Here is a 13939-nt window from a genome sequence, read left to right on the forward strand (position 1 = left end):
GTTTGAGGGGACGAGGAAGTGGCTCTGGTTATTTGCTTCTGTACCAGGTCGGGAGGGTAGTTGCAGGATGCGAAAGCTGTTTTCGGGTTGTTGGTGTAATGATTCAGGGATTCCGGACTGGAGCAGATTCGTTTGCCACGAAGACCTAGGCTGTAGGGAAGGGACCGTTTGATGTGGAATGGGTGGCAGCTGTCATAATGGAGGTACTGTTGCTTGTTGGTGGGTTTGATGTGGACGGACGTGTGAAGTTGGCCATTGGACAGGTGGAGGTCAACGTCAAGGAAAGTGGCATCGGATTTGGAGTAGGACCAGGTGAATCTGATGGAACCAAAGGAGTTGAGGTTGGAGAGGAAATTCTGGAGTTCTTCTTCACTGTGAGTCCAGATTTCATTTCACCTCATGTTACACTTTCCACCTTCTAATACCATGTCACCCTCACAACACCCCCGCAACGACCCCATTAAGTTTTATTTACATTCCCTCCGCAAACATGCCTTCACCCTAGCCAGATTATGCTCCCATATTCTATTTTCTCAGGCTTGTCTGACATTTGGCATCACCCCCAAAGGCCTCACACTTAAAGTTCCCATCTCTGGCTGCAACCCTTCCTTCCATCAGTCCCTATACCAGTTCCAAACTGAACAATCCATTGCCCTCACCCACCTAATCCTTCACCTACACATCAACTCAGCCAATGAACACACCCGTCAACTCCTATCCTTAATAAAAGTCCTTAATCTTTCCTCTCCCACATCCACACCGGCTGTTCAGAGCATCCTCCTACAGGCCAACCGTAAATTAGAACAGCATGCCACCCTCCACCTCAAAAAACTATCCAATCTCCCGGTTTCCCACCTCCGGAAAGGCAACTCACTCACCCTTCACAACCTTTCCAGCAAACCTCAACCTCCTCTCATTGCACACAAACACAGTCTCTCCCACCTACTCAATCTCCCACTTCCAGCTCCACTCCCTCCAAAACCTCAAAATTCCGATCAACACAATCTGGAACCACAACACCCTAATTCAGTAGTTAACCTTTCCTCCAAACCTCTCTCCCAATCCGAAACCTCTGTCCTATCCAAAGGCCTCACCTTCAGCCCCACTCCCAGATTCAACCAAACAGCCCTCGTCAAAGATTTACTGTCCTACACTCGTACTCTCTGCTGGAAGTATCACTTTGCCACGAAGAAAAATGATCCTAATCCTACTCCTAATGATCCGACTCCTCAAGACACCATCCAAATTGAACCCTGCCTGGAACAGTTCCGTCCTCCATCACAGCGGGACCCACCTCCTCTTCCTCAAAATCACCCTCTCCAAACCTTCCAGGAATTTCTGATTTCCAGCCTTGCATCTCAATCCTTCTTAAAAAACCTTAATCCTACACCCAACATCACCACTGCTGAAGCCCAGGCTATCCGTGATCTGAAGGCTGACCGATCCATCGTCATTCTTCTGGCGGACAAGGGTTCCACGACCGTGGTACTTGATCGTCGGGAGTATGTGGCTGAGGGACTGCGTCAGCTTTCAGACAACACCACATACAAAGTTTGCCAAGGTAACCCCATTCCCGAGGTCCAGGCGGAGCTTCAAGGAATCCTCAGAACCTTAGGCCCCCTGCAAAACCTTTCACCTGACTCCATCAACCTCCTGACCCCACCGACACCCCGCACCCCTACCTTCTTCCTAAAATCCACAAACCCAATCATCCCGGCCGCCCCATTGTAGCTGGTTACCAAGCCCCCAAAGAACGTATCTCTGCCTACGTAGATCAACACCTTCAACCTATTACATGCAGTCTCCCATCCTTCATCAAAGACCCCAACCACTTCCTTGGACGCCTGGAATCCTTACCCAATCTGTTACCCCCAGAAACCATCCTTGTAACCATTGATGCCACGTCCTTATACACAAATATTCCGCACGTCCAGGGCCTCGCTGCGATGGAGCATTTCCTTTCACGCTGATCACCTGCCACCCTACCTAAAACCTCTTTCCTCATTACCTTAGCCAGCTTCATCCTGACCCACAACTTCTTCACTTTTGAAGGCCAGACATACCAACAATTAAAGGGAACAGCCATGGGTACCAGGATGGCCCCCTCGTACGCCAACCTATTCATGGGTCGCTTAGAGGAAGCCTTCTTGGTTACTCAGGCCTGCCAACCCAAAGTTTGGTACACATTTATTGATGACATCTTCATGATCTGGACTCACAGTGAAGAAGAACTCCAGAATTTCCTCTCCAACCTCAACTCCTTTGGTTCCATCAGATTCACCTGGTCCTACTCCAAATCCGATGCCACTTTCCTTGACGTTGACCTCCACCTGTCCAATGGCCAACTTCACACGTCCGTCCACATCAAACCCACCAACAAGCAACAGTACCTCCATTATGACAGCTGCCACCCATTCCACATCAAACGGTCCCTTCCCTACAGCCTAGGTCTTCGTGGCAAACGAATCTGCTCCAGTCCGGAATCCCTGAATCATTACACCAACAACCTGAAAACAGCTTTCGCATCCTGCAACTACCCTCCCGACCTGGTACAAAAGCAAATAACCAGAGCCACTTCCTCGTCCCCTCAAACCCAGAATCCCCCACAGAAGAACCACAAAAGTGCCCCACTTGTGACAGGATACTTTCCGGGACTGGACCAGACTCTGAATGTGGCTCTCCAGCAGGGATACGACTTCCTCAAATCCTGCCCTGAAATGAGATCCATCCTTCATGAAATCCTCCCCACTCCGCCAAGAGTGTCTTTCCGCCGTCCACCTAACCTTCGTAACCTGTTAGTTCATCCCTATGAAATCCCCAAACCACCTTCCCTACCCTCTGGCTCCTATCCTTGTAACCACCCCCGATGCAAAACCTGTCCCATGCATCCTCCCACCACCACCTACTCCAGTCCTGTAACCCGGAAGGTGTACACGATCAAAGGCAGAGCCACGTGTGAAAGCACCCACGTGATTTACCAACTAACCTGCCTACACTGTGATGCATTCTATGTGGGAATGACCAGCAACAAACTGTCCATTCGCATGAATGGACACAGGCAATCAGTGTTTGTTGGTAATGAGGATCACCCTGTGGCTAAACATGCCTTGGTGCACAGCCAGCACATCTTGGCACAGTGTTACACCGTCCGGGTTATCTGGATACTTCCCACCAACACCAACCTATCCGAACTCCGGAGATGGGAACTTGCCCTTCAGTATATCCTCTCTTCTCGTCATCCGCCAGGCCTCAATCTCCGCTAATTTCAAGTTGCCGCCACTCATACCTCACCTGTCTTTCAACAACTTCTTTGCCTCTACACTTCTGCCTCGACTGACATCTGTGCCCAAACTCTTTGTCTTTAAATATGTCTGCTTGTGTCTGTATGTGTGGATGGATATGTGCATGTGTGCGAGTGTATACCTGTCCTTTTTTCCCCCTAAGGTAAGTCTTTCCACTCCCGGGATTGGAATGACTCCTTACCCTCTCCCTTAAAACCCACTTCCTTTCGTCTTCCCCTCTCCTTCCCTCTTTCCTGATGAGGCAACAGTTTGTTGCGAAAGCTTGAATTTTGTGTGTATGTTTGTGTTTGTTTGTGTGTCTATCGACCTGCCAGCGCTTTCGTTCGGTAAGTCACCTCATCTTTGTTTTTATATATAATTTTAGAATTTTTATTTTCATATCCAACAATAATTTATTACAATATGAGGAATTCATTCTATTATAGGAGCAAATGAAAATGAGACTGCAGGTAATGGTAGAACACCTCCAATGACACACACACACACACACACACACACACACACACACACACACACACACACACACACCTATTCCTCTGCCTTCCGAGTTGGGAGGGGGACTGGGAGGGGAGAGAGGGGGGGAGGTGCATGCAAGTGCATGTGCATCATATACTGTAAAAGATCTGAATTCCTATCTTCAGTACATAAGAGGCATCCAAGACAAAACAACACTTAAAAATCAATAATAGACTAGTCCTTTTGACTTGAAGCCAATCATTTTTTGTTTATGCATGTTCAAAGGCGTGGTTGAAAGGACATGATTAAGAATTTGAGTCTCATTGTTAAAGGCTGTGCTTGTTTGTCTCAACTCAAGGCAGGTAAGTCTCTGTTAATTTTAAAAGAACATTACTGTATGTGTTGATTTATTAACTAAAAAATATAATACATACAGATAGATTAAATGTATCAGTAGTGCCACAATGCTTCTTTTTGCATTATTCAGTTAAGTTGACAATGTAGAATGTTGCAAAAATAACTGGTTTGAAGCTTAAAATGAATGAGCTGAATAATACATCCAAGGAGGAGATACTCGTCTTTAATAAATTAATTTAAATCTGACTCCTTAACTAAAAAGAGTAAATAAGGCACCCCTTTTGTAAGAGCTTAAAAGTCACGATATTTTTACTTTTGTTAAGCACAAACAAAATAAAGGCACTGAAAATAGTGCTACCTCTTCAAACCTCTATGAAATATGACAAAATTCCAAAAACTTGCATGTTATATTGGAAGAACAAAATCAAAGACACACAGTTAACTAAGAAAAGCAGCAAAATAGCCTACTTCCAACTGTCAGTCTAGCAATCTGAACAGTCAACATATTTTCACCGATCCCCCTACTGGTTTTCATTTTCCATTCATTGTACAACTTTCTGCAACATACAGTGTTTATAAAGAATTTCACCCAGTTGATAACTGAAGAGTCAGATGTGCAGTTGTGTCCCAAACAAAGTAATTTGTGGCGTGTATTTTCACTGTTAACTGTTAACCTGAGAGCCCCAGTAGGCATTCATCTAATTTGTATAGACACATGACTTTTTTGTGTTTCTGGCTGATCAAAATGATCTGAAGTGTTAAAACTTTTGAAGATCGAGTAAGTATATCAGTTCAAATTGTAAGACATGAAAAATAGTAGTATGTTATTTGAACCATGTTTAATATGGATATTCATTTCTTTAATTGGCTCCAATTAAAAAAAAGTCTAATAAGTCAAGTAACTGCACAAGCTGATTTTTTTTTTACAGATTAGAAACCGCATGCTAATGGACTGGCACAAGTGGTATATTTCTTATGTTGGCTACAATAATTATGCCAGTTTATTTGTCAACAACAACAACGAAAATACATCTTTATGTTTTGCACTTAGTACATTGCAGACAGGCACAGCTGCCACAGTTGACATATTAGTATACAAAACAAATTTGATAAATCAATGAGACAGTTGTCTGGTGTCAAAACTGCACACTTCCAACAACAAATTTCTAAATGCTTAAATTTTGTCCTGCAACATAACCAATAATAATACTGGTTTCTGCAGTGTGATACTCATTTACAGTTAGGATTTTATGTTCTTAGATAGATGCTTTACGAAGTTCAAGACAAAATTTGATAACCTCAAGAATTTGCAATAGATCATTACAAACTGTCTTTGATCACTACAGTGATTCAACAGGAAGTTGCAGGATAGTAACACATACTTTAAACCCACAACAGAATGCACCGTGCAAAGGCACCTGTTATGAAGAAGTACTGAAAATCAGTAATGGCCTAAATTACACATATCACAGTACACAGATCAGAACACTGACAACTTTACGTTCTAGATGTTCAAACACTGTTTAAAATTGCTTGGACTCAAAAGGCACACTTCTACACAGTAAGATACCTCTATATTATTTACAAGGCTATTAAACAAAGGTGAATCAAATGTACAAAGTGTTAACACCAATGTGTCATCTGGCAGTAGAAAAATTTTGGAATCTTTGCTGTGGTGCAATACTAGAAACTTAACAACATGCAGTTTTCCAAAAACTGAGGAATACTGAGCACAATGTATTTCTATATTGTACTTCATGTGCCTGAGTGAAGTTACTATGCTTCCTCATCTTTCAGGTCTAAAATCTCACTCACAAACTCTGAAACATTTACGTCCACATTCTGATGCCGAGTTAAGAAAGGATGCTTGAGCAACTTTTCGTAGTTGGGTCTCTCTGTGAAGTCTTTCTGCAAGCTGAAACACAATGAAACAACACATTCACCTTTAAGGTTGTACTAGTATGCACCAAAATGGTTCTCCCACAACCTTAAGATATCTAAACAATGGATAGTGGCGCTATTCAACTAATGCAAATATACAAAAATAGCTGCCAAGCATACTGAATGTAATAATCCATTTATTCTATGCATGATGTAAACACCAATGGAAAAAAAAAAGCAGCAGCACTGAATACTTTACTTATGAAGGCATAAGTGCCTTTTGTGGAAAGGATATAGCAATTTTGGAATGTGTTCCAAATACATGTACTATTACATTTTACATAACTTAATAGTATTATATCTTTTGCTATTGCAAATTTACAGCTTTGCAGCTACTCTCTTCTTTTTCTGCATCCATGAGGAATGACAACTCATTTGTGATCTGAGAAAAGCACTGCATGCACTCTGTGCTCCTGTGTGCACTTTATGAACATTGTGTTGCATCCACACATACTATTAACAATGTCTATGGTTCTCAAACAAGCATTTTAATTCTGTATTATACAACAACTAGACATCTTTCAAGCAAATTTTCAATTTAATAACAAATAACTATTTTCAAAGAGGAAATAATACTTTTATAAATATTTTTCCCTGACACATAAAAATGTGACAACTTCTCTCTTACCACTGGCAGATGAAGTCTTCGAACTCTGGTGAGAATGTATCAGGAGGCAGTCTTGGTGCATCATCTTTCACAACTTGCTTCAATTGTTCAAATGGTGTACCCCATGTTTTATAGGGAAATTTGCCTGTGGCAAGTTCAATAAGAGAGATGCCTAGGCTCCAAACATCAGAGCGAATATCATACTGTGAAGGATTGCCTGTTGGGTCAATGCGCTCTGGCTGCAAACGAAAAATAATATTTATTTATGCGTGCAGAAAACCTAAGGGAATTTGCACTCTTACATTTGCACACAAATGAACTTATTACTAATACGAAAGTCTGTATTATATACACCCACAATAAAGATACAAAATAACTTCTATAAAGATTCTGTATTCTTGTTTAAGGTATAAAGCGATGTTTTCTAGGCATAAACGTCCTTTACAAGCAGCCCACAGCCATCAGATAGGAATTTGAGAGTACCCACAAATTCAAAAATAAATTATAAGTTTACTTTACCGGACAATTCTACATATTACATGAATATTCACGCGATTTGTTTACACTGGAAAAAATTATCCTTGTAGATCACACACTACAGTTATTCTTCAGTATAATCAGTAAATTCAGGTAACTGTATTCATGAACAGCACTTGCATATATCAAATTTACTGTTTTAATTAGAGACTATGGGATGATACCACACAACCACCAGCTTTAACACTTCATGCTTGGAGGTCAATGATATACTCTCATGCCAATCATGTTCTTACCCTGGCAGTAACCACATTGTTCCACACCACGTAAGATTCTCAATGCAGCAAGGGAAAGGGGAGTGGGGCTGCATGGGTAATTAGTGGAACTATCTGACTGACAGAATCTGAAATTTTCTTTTAACTGTTTACACTACACTACATGTGTTTTAAGTCATTATATCTCCACTCAAAAGAACTCGTCCATCAGAGTTGTTTGCCTAGTTTTACTTAGGAAAAAAGTAATTTTGATTTTATTCTATTTACTGAGAAAATTTAGGACACCATGAGATATGAGATGTGCCAGCTGTGGTGCTTTAAATAGTGATTATCAAATTTAGGCTAATTTGAATGAGATAACAGCAAATGAGGACACTAGAAACTTGTTTTGAGGTTAAAATATTTTCAAAATAAAACAAAATGGAAGTATTATGCAACAAAAATATTAATATTTGGTCCCTTTGCGCCTGTGCTGCAATACTTCTGATGAACTCTGCACTTGCCCCCCATCTGACTAGCAACCAAAGCGGATATTGCTATCACACATTTCCACGTTCACACACTACAAAGAGCATTTTCAAGTAATCTCTGTGCCATGAAAGCATCAGATCACACAAATCAAACTAATGAGTGAATGACAAAAGAAATGTATTGGGCATTCCATGTGAAGTGGTCAGATTTTAGAACAATCCCCACCTTACCACCTCCGATTATGTTTATACAATGTGTCAAGTTCCCTAAACGTGTAATAGGTAATTAAAACAAATTCTTGGCTCTCACTATGCCATACTTGTCCTTAGGGGCTGCTTACATGAGAACTGTAGAAATTTCAGAAGAAGATGCAAAAGTTTTCATCATTCTTCAGGTGGTGCCTGTCACAAAATGGCTAACATACATCCCTGATAATTGGTATACTAGTTCAATATTGTGGGTTGTAAAAGGTTTAGAAGAATTCACTGCACCAAAAACATTCAAAGTTATCAGGAAGTTACACTGTAATGGAAAATGTTCAAAGGTCAGGTAGAATTATTTCCTGAAGTAATTGTAGAAAGCTCTGATTTGGGGTATTTGTTTTGGGGTGGTTTCTCTGTGGAAAACGTAAAATTTAGCTTTCAAGAATGGGATGTCCTTGAGATAAATGAAAGTTAGATTTTCCAGAAAATAAGACATAATTACTGCAAATTTCTTCAATTGTAAAATTTTGCATGTACATATTTTAGATAATTCTTGGTATATCTGAAAACATACCAAAACGAAATTAGTTATCCTATAGAGAAGAATGTGTAGCTTCTAATGAATGTTGAATTAACTGCATTAGGGGTGGTCCTCTTGACTGAAGTCACAAATAACCTAAATCTCAAGGCTAAAAAATTTGGAGTGCACTATGCTTTCAATGATCAAGGCCCAGCTATTTCTGAACACTAAATAAAGAATTGACAACTTATACAGTAAGGGTCATTGTACTCACAGCCATGTAGGGTTTACATCCTGCATCAATAGTCTTTGCAACTGAATCAACAAGGTAACCAGAAATTCCAAAGTCACACATTTTCACTTCGCCCTTCCTGTTGATTAAAATGTTTGATGGTTTTACATCACGATGAATCACACGCAGCTTTGAGTGCAGATAATGCAATGCACTAACAACCTAAATAAAAGGAAATAAACAAATTAGAAAACAACAAAACTAAAATGAATAGCAATAATGCTAAAGTATTTCACTTACACTAAAATGATTTATTAATTGTTTCTTGTGGAAGACATCATTCAGAAGCACTGAGTACACCATGCGCTGATCTCTGATCACGGGAAACTTTTCCAGCTAAGACTAGTATAAGAGAATTTATCGTTATGATGTCACCCACAGGTTGACAACTGTCTACCATCCACAGACAACTGGCCTCACAAGATACTTTCACAAGATGTTGGTGTAGATATTCTCTCAGTGTACATTGAAGTTATATGGAGAGGTTGGAATACAATAATGCCCATCAATGACACTAAAGGTGTCACGTTCTGATTCACCATCCTGCAGCCGAAATGACAACACTGGATATACTGCCCCCATTTCAACGGGGCAATACTCAGGATGACAATGTGAAACACCACATCATCAGGATCAAAGATGGATCCTGGACAGTCAGGAGAAGGACTGAATGCACTATAATGCTAAGCACCTGCCACTGAGGTACTGTCCAGGAGACTTGGTATGGATTTGTTCACTAGTATGGACTGTGGAATTTTCCATGACAGCCATCTAAGGTTATGACCCTTCATCAAGAAGACAAAAGTGCAAAGAGATCACCCATGACCTCAGTATGAGGCCCTATTAAAGTCCTGATGAGCATACTAATGATGGTGGCATCTTGTTTAAGGAAACTGACAGCTCATCCAACAATCACAAAGATTCGATGGGAGGGACTACATTTGATGCTACCCATAGTGAAGAGGATGTGACAAGCCTCAAATGCAAGTATCTTACAGCAGCGCCACATAGAGGAAACTGACGTGATCTAGATCTAGGATGCTGTAGTCAGTTCCAGAGAGAACTTCTGAAACATTGGGTCACTGCTTCTCCAGAAGGAGCAGCAATGCCACGAGTTGTGCTGCATGCAATGTTCGAGTAATGGTTAGTGTCACTGGCTGGCACGGTGCAAGTTGCCAGTTCAAATCCAATCCTGAGCAATTACTTGTTATTTAGCATTTATCATTTGTTGAAGGTACCCAAGATTTCTTACGTTTGCAATGTTTGCATATTTTGGAATATTTTATGTTTCTATAAATAACAGTGGTGTATGTCCAGGAGGTAGTGCTGTTTTGTCCGAATATTTGCATCCATAATAAAGGTGCTTTAAGAGCTAAGTGCTGTACTTAACATTGATGACCCAGTTTTCTGATTTGGATGCGACTGTGGTTACGACATGACAACATACCGAAGTTCAGCTAATTTATGCTGCTCATAAGCTATTTAGTGTCTTAGCAGTATAAATCTGTAAATGTTTTTAGGATGACAATGATCTTTAGTTAAAGAACAATTAGGTAATTATGTAGTAATATATTGAGAATATGCGAAGATCCCAAGAGCCCGGATGGAATTACTATTCTGGAACTGAAAAGGCAGTTTCATTTGAAAGAAGTAATTCACTTGTTAATAAAATTATAACATCACACTTTTCTGTTTTGTGGGGCCATAGTGACTATTCATCGAAATTCAAACACATTATCAACCCTTGAAACAGATGCTTCACTCCCTATCATATGTGGGATTTGGGGCTGACACTCCTCTAAGGCTAATGAGACCGATTGCTTGAAATTCAACTGGATCACCTCAGACAAATAGCACAAATGCTTCACCTTATGAAAACCACTCCATGACCAACACCAATTTTAATCATGTCCAAATTAAGCAATATTTCATTCACTGCCTCACCTCCATAGTGAATCCATTTTTTGTTCACAAAATGAAATGAACGTTTTTATATGCCTCAGACGTCAAAAACCATTTGGTCCATGAGGAGGTTGATATGTCAGCCAATGCTAAAGTCTGCCCACATCTTCAATCAACCTCCACAGTACTCTGACATTTACTATAACCATCTGAGGCTGTTTTGAATGCTTTCTGGATGTAAATGCAATTGTCTTCACACTCAAGTCTTAGTATTAACTTATGATACAAGACTTGGATACTTCATTTGCTACCTCTTATTGTGAATGAAGAGTTTCTACCAGTGCAAACTACACTACAGATTTCAGCAAATTGTACGGATGCCAAATGCATATTTTGCTGTGGAATTTAATAACATTTCTTCCAAGAGAATGCCCTTTGGTTGTTCATATACACTTCTGCCCTGTATGCAACAACAGTCTGAACAAAGGAGTAGTATATTTGTAACTTGGTTGTTTTTGAAAGTAGACAATTCTTAAATACCTAAAAGTTCAAATACTGTTATAGGCTTTGTTTCCTGCTTTTATCTTTTCTTCAATCCATTGTTTCATTATTATCACTGATCAATAATGGGAGCAACTGACAACTTTGAAACATTTATTAGATGCCTTCAGGTCATGCGGTGGTTTTTTGGCCATACAATCAGTCATTACGATGTATTCTGTCTTGTTTTCATTTACAGCAAGTCCAATTTTGGCTTCTTGTAGCATAATGACTTCAGGCAGGGGGTTACCTTCATAGTCTCCAATGTTATTGAACTTAGCATATGAAGAGTCCAGGGGAAAAACCTGATAAGTCCAAAATTCCAAAATTTTGGTTTTTTTCATAATTTAATAGACCAGCCAGTGTAGTTTCAGCTGGTTTTACAGAACTGGTCAAAAACTTGACGAGTCAAGATATATTCTGATATCTTTTAAGCATATGCAGGCAAAAAACTTAAGTCCATGCAAAATGGGAATATCCTGACAACCCCAGAGAACGCAACAATAAAATTTTATGACAATGATTCCCAGCCTGCGCAGGTTTGTTTTCACTAATGTTATCGTCGTTTTATCATTGTTGCGTATAAGTTGACAATTATTGTTAGCTTTGTGGAGCTAGTGAAGGAAGTTAGATCTAGCATTCTTTTCTGTATGTGTAAAATGAATAAAGAACACAGTGACTCATCCACTTGCAAAGAAAACATAGAATGTCATCAAAGAAACTGACAAAGAAAAGGAAGAAGCATGATCACATTAGAGATGCCGCCAAATGTTTAAAATTGCAGTCATATGAAACAGGAGAACCATGTAAAGTGCAAAAACAATTGTTTTGATATTGTCAGTGATGAAAATAAAAGGAATATAATTAATAACATGAACCACTTTCAAAATCACTAACTAAACCTCTGTTCAAGTGGTTTAATCACAGTGGTCCCTGTACAGTGCAGGCGTCTTACGAGGGAACCTCCCCATCGCACCCCCCTCAGATTTAGTTATGACTTGGCACAGTGGATAGGCCTTGCAAAACACAGACACTAAATTTATTACAGTGAACAGAGACGTCAATGAACGAACGGACAGATCATAACTTTGCAAAAATAAAGAAAGTAAACTTTTCACTTTAGGGAAGACTTGAACCAAGGACCTTTCGTTCCGCAGCTGCTCACGCTACCCACAGGACCACGGCGCTCCTGAGTTCACACTATCCTTTATGTTGCCTATCTTGCGCATGGGCTATTCAGTTTGTATATTTTGCTTATTTTTTCATAGTTCCACACAACTTCTTCCTGTTTTCTCGATTGATCTATATTCAGTTTTTCAAGGCCTATCCACTGTGCCAACTTATAACTAAATCTGAGGGAGGTGCGATGGGGAAGTTCCCTTGTTAGAAGAGAAGAGCAGGAAGCAAAGTTTCGTGATGCATCATATAAATTCAGTGTTTGTATTACCATTAATTGAAGTGTCCAAGAAGTACATGTGTGCAAGCAAGCATTTATGTCATTACATAGAATAAAGAAGGGCAGTGTAGATCATTTACTGAAGAAACTTAAATCCGGAGATCAACCTCTACGAGACAGCCAAGGGAAACACAGATTCCACCCACAGGCTTTGAAAGATGAAACATGTGCAATAATAACAGGGCACATTAAATCATTTAAAGGTCGTAACAGCCACTACAGTTTGACAAAGTCAGAAAAAATTTATCTACCAGAATCTTTGAATATTTAAAAAAAAAATGTTCCATATGTTCAAGGAGACGTATTAGGATCAGAACATACCGCACTATATTCAATTCAGATTTCAATATAAGTTTTGGATATCCACGATCTGATACTTGTGGCTCCTCTGAGGAGTATCCAGCCAAGAAGAAAAATGTGGAGAAGGAACAGACTTTAACATCATCTGTTGAAAATAAAGTAAGGCTTCATTCCGAACTTCGACCCAATGAAACAGCCCATGAATTGCATCTCAGAAAACAAAAAGTGTTCTATGACAGGAAAAAAAGTCAAAGATGGAATGTCAAAAAATCCATCAAAGGTTGCACTTATGATGAACTTCCCTTGTCGAAATATGATGACAAATGAAGTTTATTATAAACAACAGCGTTCTGTCTTTATATTCAATGTTCATGTTTTGGCAACAGGGGACAGCTATTTTTACATGTATCCAGAGAGCACAGACCGAAAAGGAGCAGACGAAGTTTCATCATTCCTTCATTATTTTGTGCGCAATTTTCTAAATCCAGAAGTCAGACATCTGGAGATCTTCTGTGACTTCAGCAGAGGGCAAAACAAGAATGCCACTGAGTTCAGATTCCTTCACCATCTGCCGATACAGAAAAACCGATTGGACTATGTAAAGATGACATTCCCCATATGAGGTCATCCGTACCTCGAATGTGATAAAAATGTTGGTATGATAGACCAAACTCAGGAATGTCAAATTCCAAAGGACTGGTGTCTGGTTTTACAGAATTCACGCACACACCCTTCGCCTTTTGTCATCATTGATGTTGAGGAGAAACCAGAGATAATCAAATGCTGGACAGAGCATTTGGATAATACAATATACAAGAAGAAACTCCCTTTCCAGTCCAG

General features: G+C 39.9%; 1 protein-coding gene across 1 annotated transcript in view; it reads right to left on the bottom strand.

Annotated features, from left to right (window-relative positions):
- Positions 1 to 5055: 5055 nt before the first annotated feature.
- The window catches only part of LOC124595114 (dual specificity mitogen-activated protein kinase kinase 6), a 49404-nt gene continuing 40520 nt past the window's right edge, over positions 5056 to 13939 (bottom strand). The window contains exons 6-8 of the mRNA XM_047133712.1: positions 8884 to 9063; positions 6685 to 6902; positions 5056 to 6030 (exon numbers count right to left, since the gene is read on the bottom strand). Of these exons, the coding sequence (XP_046989668.1) occupies positions 5892 to 6030; positions 6685 to 6902; positions 8884 to 9063 (537 nt within the window). The 3' untranslated portion in view covers positions 5056 to 5891. The remainder of the gene's footprint in view (positions 6031 to 6684; positions 6903 to 8883; positions 9064 to 13939) is intronic.

Source organism: Schistocerca americana, chromosome 2 (assembly GCF_021461395.2).
Source record: "Schistocerca americana isolate TAMUIC-IGC-003095 chromosome 2, iqSchAmer2.1, whole genome shotgun sequence".
In the NCBI taxonomy this organism is placed as follows: Eukaryota; Metazoa; Arthropoda; class Insecta; order Orthoptera; family Acrididae; genus Schistocerca; species Schistocerca americana.